This window comes from Numenius arquata, chromosome 33, assembly GCF_964106895.1.
Source record: "Numenius arquata chromosome 33, bNumArq3.hap1.1, whole genome shotgun sequence".
Taxonomy (NCBI): Eukaryota; Metazoa; Chordata; class Aves; order Charadriiformes; family Scolopacidae; genus Numenius; species Numenius arquata.
The window spans coordinates 548578-563197 of NC_133608.1; the positions used below are offsets into that span (position 1 = coordinate 548578).

General features: G+C 49.2%; 1 protein-coding gene across 1 annotated transcript in view; it reads left to right on the forward strand.

Annotated features, from left to right (window-relative positions):
* Positions 1-14620, forward strand: part of BRD4 (bromodomain containing 4) — a 68999-nt gene that overhangs the window by 22488 nt on the left and 31891 nt on the right. The window contains exons 4-9 of the mRNA XM_074165146.1: positions 637-955; positions 4417-4554; positions 5965-6100; positions 9905-10188; positions 10713-11072; positions 14477-14605. Coding sequence (XP_074021247.1) covers positions 637-955; positions 4417-4554; positions 5965-6100; positions 9905-10188; positions 10713-11072; positions 14477-14605 — 1366 coding nt within the window. The remainder of the gene's footprint in view (positions 1-636; positions 956-4416; positions 4555-5964; positions 6101-9904; positions 10189-10712; positions 11073-14476; positions 14606-14620) is intronic.

Sequence of the window (14620 nt, forward strand, 5' to 3'; positions counted from 1 at the left end):
ATACTGGTGATTGCTGAGTATGAGCGGTGTTTTGCTCGTTAGTGCCTCGTTTAGAGGTAAGGAGGGCTCTTTATGGAGAACATTGGGCTCCTTGTTGACCAGATGAGGTGAGAACAGGGATAAAACTCACTCTCGGAGAGGCAGTGGGGATACCTGGTGTGAGAGACCCGGTGTTGGCCAACCCAACGCTGGAGCTCAAACTGGTGATTGCCAAGAAGGAGCCGTGGTTTGCTCATTAGCTCCTCATTTAGAGGTAATGAGGGCTCTTTATAGAGAACATTGGGCTCCTTGTTGACCGTATGAGGCGAGAACAGGGATAAAACTCACCTTTGGAGAGGCAGTGGGAATACCTGGTGTGAGAGAGACGGCAAATTGCCTCAAAATATCCTTTCTTAGTCCATTTGGAATGCTGACATCATCAGTTGGGACAAGACAACGCTGTCACCGGGCACGAGGTCCAGTTCCCCAAGTTCTCTGGCAGAGGGACGTTGTTAGGTCCTGGTCCAATTGTTGGTCCGGGAGGGGTTTGTAATGATTCCGAGGTCGGGTTCCCACAGACGTTCTTCGGCTTTATTTTTAAGTAACGCTTTGAACCCAAAGCCGGGCTGGAAGTGACCTCCTCTCTCATTCCCGCAGGGTGTCCGGTGAGGAATGCAATGGGATCAATAGCATGTCGGGGGAGAGCGGCCCCGGAACGAGACTGAGGAATTTGCCGGTGATGGGGGACGGACTGGAAACCACCCAAATGTCTACGACGCAATCGCAGGCTCAGCCCCAACAAGGCAGCGTCGTAGGGGTTAACCCCCCTCCGCCGGAGACCTCCAACCCCAACAAACCCAAGCGAATGACCAACCAGCTGCAGTATCTGCTCAAGGTGGTGCTGAAGACGCTGTGGAAGCACCAGTTTGCGTGGCCTTTCCAGCAGCCCGTGGACGCCGTCAAACTGAACCTCCCTGTAAGTGGAGGGGGAGAGAGCGGATGGGTCTCGGTGGAAGGAGCGAGACCGTTCTGGTCTGGCGCCTTCTCCTGGAGTCACAGAATCCATCTTTAATGGTTGGGCTCCGTGATCCCACGGTTGGGCTCGATGATCCGACAGTTGGACTCAATCTAATGGTTGGGCCCGATGACCCCACGGTTGGTCTTAATCTAACGGTTGGGCTCGATGATCCAACAGTTGGACTCAGTCTAATGGTTGGGCCCAATGATCCAATGGTTGGGCCCAGTGATCCCACAGTTGGTCTCAATGATCCAGCAGTTGGGCTCGATCTAATTAATGGTTGGGCCCGATGATCTGACAGTTGGGCTTGGTGACCGGACGGTTGGGCTCAATCTAATGGTTGGGCTCCATGATCCAACGGTTGGGCCCGATGATGATCCCAGCGATTGGGCCCGACGATCCCACGGTTGGACTCAATCTAATGGTTGGGCTTTATGGTCCAATGGTTGGGCTCGATGGTCCAATGGTTGGGCTCAATCTGATGGTTGAGCTTTATGGTCCAATGGTTGGGCTCGATGATCCAACGGTTGGGCTCAATCTAATGATTGGGCTTGATGATCCAATGGTTGGGCTCAATCTGATGGTTGGGCTTGATGATCCAATGGTTGGGCTCAATCTGATGGTTGGGTTCAATGATCCAATGGTTGGGCTCGACGATCCAACAGTTGGGCTCAATCTAATGGTTGGGCCTGGTCATCCCGCGGTTGGGCTCAATCTGGTGGTTGGACTCGATGATCTAAAAGTTGGGCTTGATAATCCCACAGTTGGGCTCGATGATCTAATGGTTGGACTCAATTGAACAGTTGGACTTGATGATCCAGTGGTTGGATTTGACCTAATGGTTGGGCTCCATGATCCAACAGTTGGGCTCGAAGCCCCAATGGTTGGACTCAATGATCTTCCAACCTGAATAATTCTATGATCTTATAGAAAATATACACACGAGGAGGAATCTCCAGTGGTTCAGCCGCTGCTTTGCCTTTTTCCACCCTCCTCTTCCCACACGGACACGGAGAAGAAGAAAGTGGGAATAATATTTCGGGAGTCAGGGACAGGGGAGTCCTTAGTCCTGTCCCCCAGCCCAGCACCAGACATTGTTTCACACCAAAAATAATTAATCATTAAAAATTACTAAGCAAATCACCTGTTTTGAGGTGAACCCCATGGATACTCGAGGCCAGGGGAAGAGTGGCTGGAGAAGGACCTGGGGGTTGTTGGTCAGCAATGGCTGAATATGAGCCAGCAGAGTGCCCAGGTGGCCAAGAAGGCCACCAGCATGGCCTGTGTCAGGAAGAGTGTGACCAGCAAGACTGGGGCAGTGCTGGTCCCCCTGTACTTGGCGTTGGTGAGGTCCCACCTCGAATAGTGTCCAGTTTTGGGCCCCTCACGACAGGAAAGTTATTGAGGGGCTGGAGCGTGTCCAGAGAAGGGCAATGGAGGTGGTGAGGGGGCTGGGGCACAAGGAGAAGGGGTTGGAGAAGAAGGAGAAGGGGTTGGAGAAGAAGGAGAAGGGGTTGGAGAAGAAGGAGAAGGGGTTGGAGAAGAAGGAGAAGGGTCTGGAGAAGAAGGAGAAGGTGTTGGAGAAGAAGGAGAAGGGTCTGGAGAAGAAGGAGAAGGGATTGGAGAAGAAGGAGAAGGGTCTGGAGAAGAAGGAGAAGGGTCTGGAGAAGAAGGAGAAGGGTCTGGAGAAGAAGGAGAAGGGATTGGAGAAGAAGGAGAAGGGGCTGGAGAAGAAGGAGAAGGGGCTGGGGCACGAGGAGAAGGGGTTGGAGAACTTCTGAGGAGCATCTGAGGGAGCTGGGAATGTTCAGCCTGGAGAGGAGAAGGCTCCAGGGAGATCTTGGAGCACCTTCCCGTCCCTAAGGGGGCTCCAGGAGAGAGAGGGAGGGGAGCGATGGGATGAGGCGGGGGGTGGGGATTAAGATAAAAGAGGGAAAATTTAGGTGAGATCTCGGGAAGAACTTTGGTGAGAGCCTGGCCCAGGTTGCCCAGAGAAGCTGTGGCTGCCCCATCCCTGGAGGGGTTCAAGGCCAAGGTTGGAGGGGGCTTGGAGTGACCTGGGCTGGTGGGAGGTGTCCAGGGGTGGCACTGGGGGGGGGCTTTAAGGTCCCTTCCCACCCAAACCCTTCCATGATTCCCACTGCCCGCTCCCTGCCTTTAAGATATAATTTATTCCCCGAGCTTTGGGCTATTTAATTTCTTAATTCAATAATTAAGAAGAGGAGTGGTGGGAAGTGACGGTTTCCATAGCAACGGTGTTTCCAGCCCTTTTATTTTTTTATATAAAGCCTAAAAATAGAAACACCTTCTTTTGTCTTAATCCGGTTGCTTTTCAGGGGCTGCAATAAATCAGATTTTTTCCCACTTCTCCCGTCGTTTCCTTCGACCCGTGACCAAGAGTTGGGATTTTTCGGAATTAAATTAAATCCTCACCGTTTCCAACCGAAAACCCCAAAATTGGGACATTTTGGTGCCTCTGGGATTAAATTACTTCTTTACCAAAGTTGGTTTTTTTTAATTAAAAACCCCCATTGAGGCTAAAATGGGGGCTAAATCCGGGAGTTAAATATCTCCTGGGTTTTTTGGGGGGTCGGGGATGGGGAGGGAGAAATCCTTCCCTTAAAAGAGAATTTTGGGGACAGAAGGCAGAAATCCCCGTCCTTAAAAGGGAATTTTGGGGACGGGGGGGGAGAAATCCCGCTCCTTAAAGGGAATTTTGGGGATGGGGGGGGAGAAATCCTGCTCCTTAAAGGGAATTTTGGGGATGGAACAGAGAAATCCCGCTTCTTTAAGGGAATTTTGTGGACGGAATGGAGAAATTCCAGACCATAAAAGGGATTTTTGGGGATGGGAGGGAGAAATCCTGCTCCTTAAAGGGAATTTTGGGGATGAAACAGAGAAATCCTGGTCCTTAAAAGGGAATTTTGGGGATGGGAGAAATCCTGCTCCTTTAAGGGAATTTTGGGGACAGAAGGGAGAAATCCCAGTCCTAAAAAGGGAATTTTGGGGACAGGAGGGAGAAAGCCTGCTCCTTAAAAGGGAATTTTGGGGATGGGAGGGAGAAATCCGAGTCCTTAAAAGGGAATTTTGGGGATGGGAGGGAGAAATCCCGCTCCTTTAAGGGAATTTTGGGGATGGAATGGAGAAATCCCGCTCCTTAAAGGGAATTTTGGGGACGAAAAAGAGAAATTCTGGTCCTTAAAAGGGAATTTTGGGGATGGCAGGGAGAAATTCTGCTCCTTAAATGTAATTTTGGGGACAGGAGGGAGAAATCCCGCTCCTTAAAAGGGAATTTTGGGGATGAAACAGAGAAATCCTGGTCCTTAAAAGGGAATTTTGCGGACGGGAGGGAGAAATCCCGCTCCTTAAAAGGGAATTTTTTCCTTCTCACGTCCTCGTCTCCCTCTTTCCCTTTCCAGGATTATTATAAGATAATTAAAACTCCGATGGATATGGGAACAATAAAGAAACGTTTGGAGAATAATTACTACTGGAACGCTCAAGAATGTATCCAGGATTTTAACACCATGTTTACAAACTGCTACATCTACAATAAGGTATGGAAAAAATTGCCCGAATCTGCCTTTTTTTTGGGAGAGAAATCTCCCACCGCCTCATCGGTCCCCCACGGAAACACGGGATTTGCTCCTTTCAAAGCTCCTTAAAAGGAATCGCCACCAAAATCGGCTTTTTTGGGGGGAGAATAAAGGGATTCAAGCGACGGGAGCTCGGGCTGGAAGAATTATTCCCAGAAATCGTTTCTTTTTTAATTTTTTGCTTAAAAGGATATTTTTTTAAGATTTTTTCTTGGGCTCTGACTTGAGTGGAGCCAGGAACGTTCTCAAAATCCTGGAGGAGTTGGTCTGGGCTTCGGTTTTCTTCTTAAAAAGCCGGATTGAGGTTTGAAACTCTAAAATCTGGGAAGGAAAAAAAAAAAACGGGGAAAAAAGACAGGAAATTGAGGGGTTTTGTGTCTGACCCTGGTTTGGGTGTAGGAGATTCTGCTCCAAAAAGCGAGAAACGTCCCCAAAAAGCATTTTATAAACAGTTTTGAGACCACTGGGGGTGCAGGAAGGGATCTCTGAGGGGGGTGAGGAGCATCTCGAGCTTTTCCACCAAATCCTGGGGGCGATGGTGGACCTTGGAGGGTTGGAGAAGGTTCCCGGAGGTGGCACCAGGCCCTACAGAGAGCGAAACGCTCCCTCGTTATCTTCTTAATTAGCAAAAACGACAACAAATGGGTCCTTCCAACCATCTCCTTGGCCACTAGAGCAATTTGGGTCCTTCAACACCATCTCCTTGGCCTTTGGTCCTTCATGACCATCTCCTTGGCCATTGAGTTTGGGTCCTGTTGAACCATCTCCTCAGCTGTTGCAGCAATTTTGGGTCCTTCAGAACCATCTCCTTGGCCTTTGGTCCTTCCAAAACACCTCCTTGGCCATTGAGTTTGGGTCCTTCCAAACCATCTACTTGGCCTTCGGTCCTTCAGAACCACCTCCATGGTCATTGCAGCAGTTTTGGGTCCCTCAGAATGATCCCCTTGGCCTTTGGTCCTTCCAAACCATCCCCTTGGCCATTGCAGCAGTTTTGGGTCTTTCAAACCATCTCCTTGGCCATTGGTTTTGGGTCCTTCAGAACCATCTCTGTGGCCATGGCAGCAATTTTGGGTCCTTCAGAACGATCTCCTCCGGGTCTGGAAGCACCATTCAGTGCCGTCGTCTCCTTCCACACCAGTTTTCCAACAAGAAAACTCTCCCAACAATCAACTTCCTCCTCAAAAACCTCCTTTTTGGGGAAAAAAAGGCCTCGGAAGCCCTTCTGAGCTCTTCAGCAGCACTAATGAGGGGAGGGGGGAAATGTCCTCTCTCTGGAAACCTTCCCAGAGAGAAATTTTAGGTATATTTTGATATAAAATTCATCTGTTTCCATCTCTTTTGCCTGATGGGTGGTTTCTGGTTTCCCTCCAGCCAGGGGATGACATAGTCTTAATGGCAGAAGCTCTAGAAAAGCTTTTCCTCCAGAAAATCTCCGAGATGACCCAGGAGGAAACGGAAATCGTCATCGCCCAAACGAAAGGGAGGGGACGCGCCAGGAAGGAAGCAGGTAACGAGGCCGGTTTCATCCCGCCTAAATCGGGGTGGGGTGGGGGGGTGTTAATTGGGGGTGTTAATTAAAGCCAACCTTCTGTGGGACGCTCTCGGTGCCTCGTTTTATTTGTGGGGTGTCAAAAACGGGGGTGGGAAGGAGGAAGCCATTTTGGGGCTCGGCCACCTCCTGAAGTCCCTCATCCGTGGCTTCTGGGCATCGATTTTGGGGGGAGAAGGAACGTTTTGGGGGCGGATTTTGCCGTAAATTCAGCGCTTTTAAGGCAGGTGTATTTTAACGCCCTCATTCCCGGCTTTTCCCGAAGGGGGTTGCTGAGAGCGATGGGAAAAGCGTTTCATTTCTGCCGGGATGAGTTAAAATGGAGGGGGTTAAAAACCGGCACAAATTGTGTCGTGTCAGAAATCCTTGAGTTTCACAGACGTTTTTCACGTCCTCCCGGATTGGACTCGGTGCCTTAAAAGAAAAGAGCTGCGTTGGGTTAGAAAGGTGTCGGTGACACCGTTGGTGATGCCATCGGTGACACAACAGGGGGCAGGGAGCGTTGGGACCACGAGGGTGGTGAGAGCCTGGCCCAGGTTGCCCAGAGAAGCTGTGGCTGCCCCATCCCTGCAGGGATTCAAGGCCAGGTTGGACGAGGCTTTGGGCAACCTGGTCTGGTGGGAGGTGTCCCCGTGGCAGGGGGTGGCACTGGAGGGTCTTTAAGGTCCCTTCCCACCCAAACCAGTCTGTGATTCTAACCCAAACTGGTCCATGGGGTTATTCCTCCCTTGGTGCAAGACTTGCCCTTGTTGAACTTCGTGAGGTTCCTCTCCAGCTTGGTCTCGTTGGGTGGTGGCACGTCCTTCTGAGGAGTGTCCCTGTCCAGGTGAGACTGGAGGGTCTTTAAGGTCCCTTCCCACCCAAACCAGTCCGTGATTCTAACCCAAACTGGTCCATAGGGTTATTCCTCTCGAGGTGCAGACTTGCCCTTGTTGAACTTCATGAGGTTCCTCTCCAGCCTGGTCTCGTTGGGTGGTGGCACGTCCTTCTGGTGTGTCCCCCACCCCTCACCCAGGTCATTGATGAATATATTGAATCAGCCTGGACCCAGTACCTGGGGTCCTCTCAGACCCTGGGGACCACCAGTAGCCGCCGGCCTCCAACTGGACTCTTCACCGCTGATCACAACACTCTGAGCTCTGCCATTGGGCCAGTTCTCCATCCTCCTCATTGTCCTCTCATCCATCCCGCCTTCCTACACTCACCCACGAGGAGCTCGCGGGAGACAGCCGTCGTGGGTTATCAAATATATACTTTGAGGATTTCATTGTCTCATTTTTGGGGAGATTTCAACCATTTCTGAGACTCCACATCAGCTGCCGACACTGTCACATCGTTCCTCAAAGGGTTGAGGGTTGAGAACATCCCGGCCATGGCTTGGATCTCAGCAGTGTCTTGTCGAACATGGCTGCTTCGGTGTCAAGATTTCTTAATTTTAAGCATTTTTCACCTTCATCTTGTCTAATTCTCATCCTTTTAACCCAAACACTGCACAATATGAAGGAAAATGGTGAATCTGGGAGCGTCCACGAGCTTCTTCACCAAAAACCCAAGGTTTTGACCATATTTATTGCCCACGAGGTGGCGTGAGTGTCCCACAGCCCTTCTGCAACCTCCCGTCTTCTCCTGGCTCTGCCTTGGACTGGTGTCACTGGGGTCCCAGTGGGTTATTTTCCCAGTTTTACTGGAAAATCAGCATGTTTGGGGACCGGTTGTTGGGGTAATAGAGAAGGAATCGGACTCTGGGATGAAGGTCCTCAGAAGCTGTTGGAAGAGAAGACCTTTCTGTGCTGCCGTCACCTGGGTGGTGCCTGCAAATTCAAATATTTATAGGAAATATCCCAATATTTCCTAAATCTCCTGAATTTTCCCTGATTTATTACCGACAGCCGCCACCTTTCTGCGCAGAGGGACGTCGTTCCTACCATTTTCAGACCATCTTTTCACCTGAAACACCGAGGAACCAAAAAAAGGGGTTGTAAAAGCTGAACATTTCAAACTTTTAATTATTTTGGCTTTATTTTCCTTTTTCTTGGTGTTTTTCACCGTCCGTGTCTCCGTTACGGGTTTGCACGTGTGTCCACGCGTGTTCTTCTTGCACGGCACCAGTTCTCTCCATGTCCTTGAGTCCTTTTGGCATCGTGAAATTCAACTTTTGAAGCACCAACAAAGCCAATTTTGGGGTTTTTCTGCACATGACCAGCAGGCCCCACGAGATCCCATTAGGACCCCCCAGATCCCAGCAGGGACCACTGGATCCCAATAGAACCCCCCACATCCCAGCAGGACCACGGGATCCCAGCAGGACCCACAGAATCCCATTAGGACTCACAAGATCCCGGCAGGACCACAGAATCCCATGAGGACCCACAGGATCCTGGCAAGACCATGGGATCCAGTTAGGATCCATGAGATCCCAGCAGGACCACGGGATCCCAGCAGGACCACGGAATCGCAGTAGGACCATGGAATCCCAGTAGGAGCCCTGAGATGCCAACAGGATCCACAGGATCCTATTAGGACCCACTGGATCCTGGCAGGAGCCCAGGATCCAGTTAGGACCCATGAGATCCCAGCAGGACCCGCAGGAGCCACAGGATCCCAGTAGGACCCCTGAGATGCCAACAGGACCCAGGAGATCCCAGCAGGACCCACGAGATCCTGGCGGGACCCACAGGATCCAGTTAGGCCCCACGGTATCCCAGCAGGACCCACAAGATCCCGGCAGGACCACAGGATCCAATTAGGACCCACGGGATCCCAGCAGGATCCACAAGATCCCAGCAGGACCTGGGGGCGGATTGGGAGCCAATTCGGCTGCGGTTCTTCCCTAATTAATTAGTTTTGGGAGTGTTTCATGGAAGAGGGGTTGGAATTATCGCTAACGAGGCTTGTTTGATGCCAGGCAGAAGGTCCCCAGACCCTCTCCAGACCTTGGGGTTGACCTTAATTGGCCGAAGTAGGGTGTTGTGTCCCATCATTCCCACCTTTTCCCTACTGGGGGGTTCGGAAGCTTTGCCCAAGTAGCAGCTCCAGCGAGGAGGTGACACCCCCAGTGTCACCAGAAGGTCCAAGAACAACGTTCACGTCTCCAACCTCGTGTCCCAACCTCCGTGTTTGGAATCACCAAATGAAGACATCGATCTCCAGCCGTGACTTGAGTCACCAAGAATTAAGAAGCTCTTCTCGATCCCGCAGCACAAAGTCCCTCCCAAGGGAAGAGCTGCCCAATTTTGGTCCCAAAACCCATGAAAATCAAGACAGTGCCATGGCTTGGGTCACCAAGAAGCTCTTCTCCCAAGGGAAGAGACGCCCAGTTTTGGCCCCAAAACCATGAAAACGAAGAACTTTGAGTAGCACAATCGGGTGGGAAGGAGACAACGCACTCGAGTCCGTTGGGTGAAGGGAAGGGGGGGAGAGGAGACACCTTTGGCCTCATCTTGGTCTTTTTCTGGTGGATTTTTGGCACAATTGGGTCCTGATTTGGCACAAATGGTTTCTTCACCATTTAAGGTGAAGATAAAACTCATAAAACCCAGTTTCTTCACCATTTAAGGTGAAGATAAAACCCTAAAAACCATCTTCCTGGAGGAAAACCAGTCCCCGACTGGTCGCTCAAGAGCAGGAACTGTGAGATAATTAACTAATGAACAACGGTCTTTAAATGATGTTATTACAAATCATTAATTGTGGTTTTTTTTCATTAAAGTAATGAAGTTTGAAGGGAGAAATGACCTTTTTCTTTCTTTCTTCTCTTGGCAGTGACGTCCAAACCGGGCTCATCCACGGTCCCCAACGCCCCCCAAGCCTCCTCCCCGGCCCAGACGCCGGTGCCGCCGCAGACCCTCCAGTCGGCCCAAACGGCTCATTCCTTCCCTTCCGTCACCCCCGACCTCATCGTCCAGACCCCCGTCATGACGATGGTGCCTCCTCAACCTCCCGTCCCGCCCCCGCCGGCCCCCCAGGCCCCCGCCCCGCCGGCCCCGGCCCCCCAACCCATCCAACCTCACCCTCCCGTCATCCCCACGCCCGCCCAACCCGTCAAGGTGAGTCCTTTCCTTAATCATCTTGACACCAACAGCTTTAATTACCTTCATGTTGCAGTTGGTCAAGGGGTTGCTCTTCGCTTTGCCGCTGGAGGCTCATTTTAAGGCGAAGCCGGCCACAGTTGGGTCAAAAAAATCACAGTTTGAGAAACTTGAGGAGCCCACGGTGACCGTCTCTGACACCGGTTAACGTTGGACACGGGGAATTCCACCCAAGTTGTGTGGAAACCTCTTAAATCCTCTTAAAACCTCCTTTTCTTGAGCTTTATATGAGTTGGGAAGAATTTCTTGACTTGCTGAAGTGACTCCTCCCCTTGATTTTTGGTGGTTGAGTAGAAATAATCCGTGCTTTTCCCCGTGGAGCTTCCTACAGCTCAAAAACACTGGAATGTTTACGGAAGGGCGTCCAGCGTCCTTCTCATAGAGTTGTCACCAGCAATGGTGAACCCAAGTCAACGCTCCAAGAAACACGACTCAAAAGTACGATATCCTGAATTAATCTTGATTTATTTGCTCGGTTTTAGACAAAAAAAGGGGTGAAAAGGAAAGCGGACACCACGACGCCGACCACCATCGACCCAATCCACGAATCCTCATCGTTACCCGTCGAACCCAAAGCCACCAAACTGGGTCCCCGTCGGGAAAGCAGTCGCCCGGTGAAACCTCCCAAGAAGGACGTTCCGGATTCTCAACAACACGCGGTAGAAAAAAGCAGCAAAATCTCAGAGCAGTTGAAATACTGCGGGGGAATCATCAAGGAGATGTTCGCCAAGAAACACGCCGCCTACGCCTGGCCCTTCTACAAACCCGTGGACGTGGAGGCGCTGGGACTGCACGATTATTGCGATATCATTAAACACCCCATGGATCTGAGCACCATCAAAGTAAGAGTGGGTTGTGGGGGGGAGGAGGTTGGGGAAGGGGGTGAGAAGAGACCAAAAAAAGGTGATTTTTTTCACCCTTTTTTCACCCCACGAGGCATCCTCAAATGTTGGATGGATTTATTTTGGCGGTGGGTTTGTGGGAGGTTCGGTCTCGTCTCCTCTTCTCTCGCCGGAATCGTGATATTTGGGAAAAAACCAAATAATCTGGCATTTTTCCTCACCGTTTAAGGTGAAGATTAAACCCTAAAAACCATCCTCCGGGTGGGAAAAAACAGTCTCTAACTGGTTGCTCAAGAGCAGTAATTAATAACTGTCAGTTATTAATTACCTAACGAGCAGTGGTCTTCAAACCAGGTTATTTTGGCTGTAGGTTCGTGGTACGTTCGGTCTCGTGATATTTGGGAAAAAACCAAATATCCGGCATTTTTCTTGACCAATGAAAGTGAAGATCAAACTCTAAAAACCATCCTCCTGGAGGGAAAAAAACAGTCCCCAATTGGTTGCTCAAGAGCAATAATTAATAACTGTCAGTTATTAATGACCTAACGAGCAATGGTCTTGAAATGATGTTATTACAAATCATGGACTGGGGTTTTTTTCCGTTAAAATAACCAAGAAACGCTCACACGGGGGCGATTTCATAGAAAATTTCCCTTTATTGGAGAAATCTCCCCATTTTTTTTCAGGTCAAGAGGGCATCAAGGACAAGAATGAGGGGATTGGCTTTAAACCAACCCCCTTTTCAATCCTTTTTAATATAAAATCCCGCCTTTCATGGGTTTTCCATCTAAATCGGCCTTTCTTTAAGCACAGGAAGTTCCTTCTGCTTCGAAATTCCTTCATTTTAAAGAATAAATTCATCCGCGTTTCCCCTTGAAACGTTAATTCAGGTTTAATTTTAAAAAGCGACTCCAAAATCATCCCTGGAAATGTTAATTCAGGATTTAGAAATGGAACTTTTTAGGTGGAAAACCTGGATTCGTTAATTTTGAACTTTTAACTTTTTGGTTATCGAGCGTTAATTCATTATTTCGGAGTCAAACTTTAGCCGTGACTTTAATTCCTTATTTGGAAATCTTTAACTTTGGAGTTCTCAAACTTTAATTCCCTATTTAGAAATCGGACTTTTTAGTTCGAATTTTAGTTAAATTCATCATTTAGAAAGTTTTTAACTCTTTTTCGCCTGGTTTGGGTGTGGATTTTCCTTCGTCATGGACTTTTCCCACCTCTCGGATCTTGATGGGTCCAACCTTGGGGACACCAAAGTCAAGTCTTGGCTTTGTCCTTCCTCCTCCGGTCTTGGCCAACGATGAGCGTTAGGTCTTGCCCATCCAGAGCTGCCCATTGGCACCTCTCAAGTCTGTCTCCAACCCCATCCCAGCTCCACGTAGCCTTTGGGAGACCATATAGCAGGTCCGTGTCCTCCAAGGGTGGAGGTCAAAGCTCTGGAGACCCCAACGTGGTTCCTGGAGGAAGGGTGGGTGGTTGAAAGCAGGTGAGATGGTTGAATCCTCTTGGATCTTGATGGGTCCAACCTTGGGGACACCAGTGTCAAGTCTTGGCTTTGTCCTTCCTCCTTGGGACTGGTGAACGATGAGCATTAGGTCTTGCCCATCAGCACCTCTCTCTGCCCAGTGTCTTGGCAGACGTTGCTGAGGGAGCTGTTGGAACCTTCTCCATCTTCCAGTTGTACAACCTGACCCACAGCGCGATGTTGTCACAGCTGTGAACTGTGAACCACAGTTTGGGGCCATGAGGGGTCATCTCAAGGTTGTCTCCACCCCCATCCCAGCTCCACGTAGGCTTTGGGACACCGTAGAGCAGGTCTGTGTCCTCCAAGGGTGGAGGTCCGAGCTCTGGAGACCCCAGTGTGGTTCCTCGGGGATGGGTGGGTGGTTGAAAGCAGGTGAGATGGTTGAATCTTGTCTCCTTCATCAACAAAGTCATCGTTGGGTGGAGGACCATCCTGGTGTGCTCTGTCCCTCCAACCCCTGAGATCTTCCTTCTGGGGGAACCACCTGAGCAAAACCCACCGTGTTCTTCTCCTAACTCAGGATCTTGGGCACACGGAGAGGTTCAGCCCTTCTTGGTTGAGGTCAGGTTCATACTCATGGCCTTCAACACGCTCTTCAACACAACATCTCCGTCGGGTTCTTCATCCAAAGCGCCTGGATGCGAGAAGGTGGCATGGAGGACACCTTGTCCTCTTCTGAACATCACTGAGGACACCCGTAGCCACCTCTACTTTTTTATAAACCATCCCAAATCCTTCATTTGATGAAAATTAATCCTTCTTCTGTCCAAAACTGGTCATCATTTTTTCATAAACCATCCACAATCCTTCATTTGACCAAAACTGATCGTTCCTTAGACCAAAATTAGTTGTTATTTTTAAAAATCCATCCACAATCCTTCATTTGACCAAAATCAGTTGTTCTTTTGGCCAAAATTAATCGTTCTTTTGACCAAAACCAGTCATTGTTTTTCTATAAACCATCCATGGTCCTTCCTTTGACCAAAATTGGTCGTTCTGTTGCCCAAAACTGGTCATTATTTTTTTAGGAACCTTCTACAATCCATCATTTGACCAAAATAGATCATTTTTTTTGATGGACATCAGTCATTATTTTTTCCAAAACCATCCACAATCCTGCCTTTGACTAAAATTGATCATTCTTTTGACCAAAATTGATCGCTCTTTCGACCAAAATTAGTTGTTACTTTTTTAGGAACCATCCACAATCCTTCCGTTGACCAAAACTGATAGTTCTTTTGCCCAAAATCAGTTGTTATTTTTTCATAAACCTTCCACAATCCTTCCTTTGACCAAAATCGATCATTCTTTTGCCCAAAACTAGTCATCATTTTTTTAGAAATCATCCACAGTCCTTCATTTGACCAACACTGATCATTCTTTGACCAAAACTGATCGTTCTTTTGACCAAAACCAGTCGTTATTTTTCTATAAACCATCCGTGACCCTTCCTTTGACCAAAACTGATCGTTCTTTTGCCCAAAACTAGTTGCTTTTTTTTTTTAGAACCATCCACAATCCTTCATTTGACTGAAATTAGTTGTTCTTTTGACCAAAATTGATCGTTCTTTTGACCAAAACCAGTCGTTATTTTTCTATAAATCATCCATGGTCCTTCATTTGACCAAAATCGATCATTCTTTTGCCCCAAAACTAGTTGTTATTTTTCTATAAACCCTCCACGATCCTTCCTTTGACCAAAATTGTCATTCTTTTGCCCAAAACAAGTCATTCCAGCACAGGGAGAGCTGAAACCCGTCCCCACTTTGGGGCTGTATTTACTCGACCCACGGATTTGATGCGTTTGATTCGCAACGGAGACTTTCGGTGGTTTTTTTTTTTTACCTTTTTCCCCTCTGTTTTTTTTCAGTCCAAACTGGAGACCCGGGAATACCGGGACGCTCAGGAATTCGCCGCCGACGTCCGGTTGATGTTCTCCAACTGCTACAAGTACAACCCGGCCGACCACGAGGTGGTGGCCATGGCCCGAAAGCTGCAGGTGAGGACGCGCCGG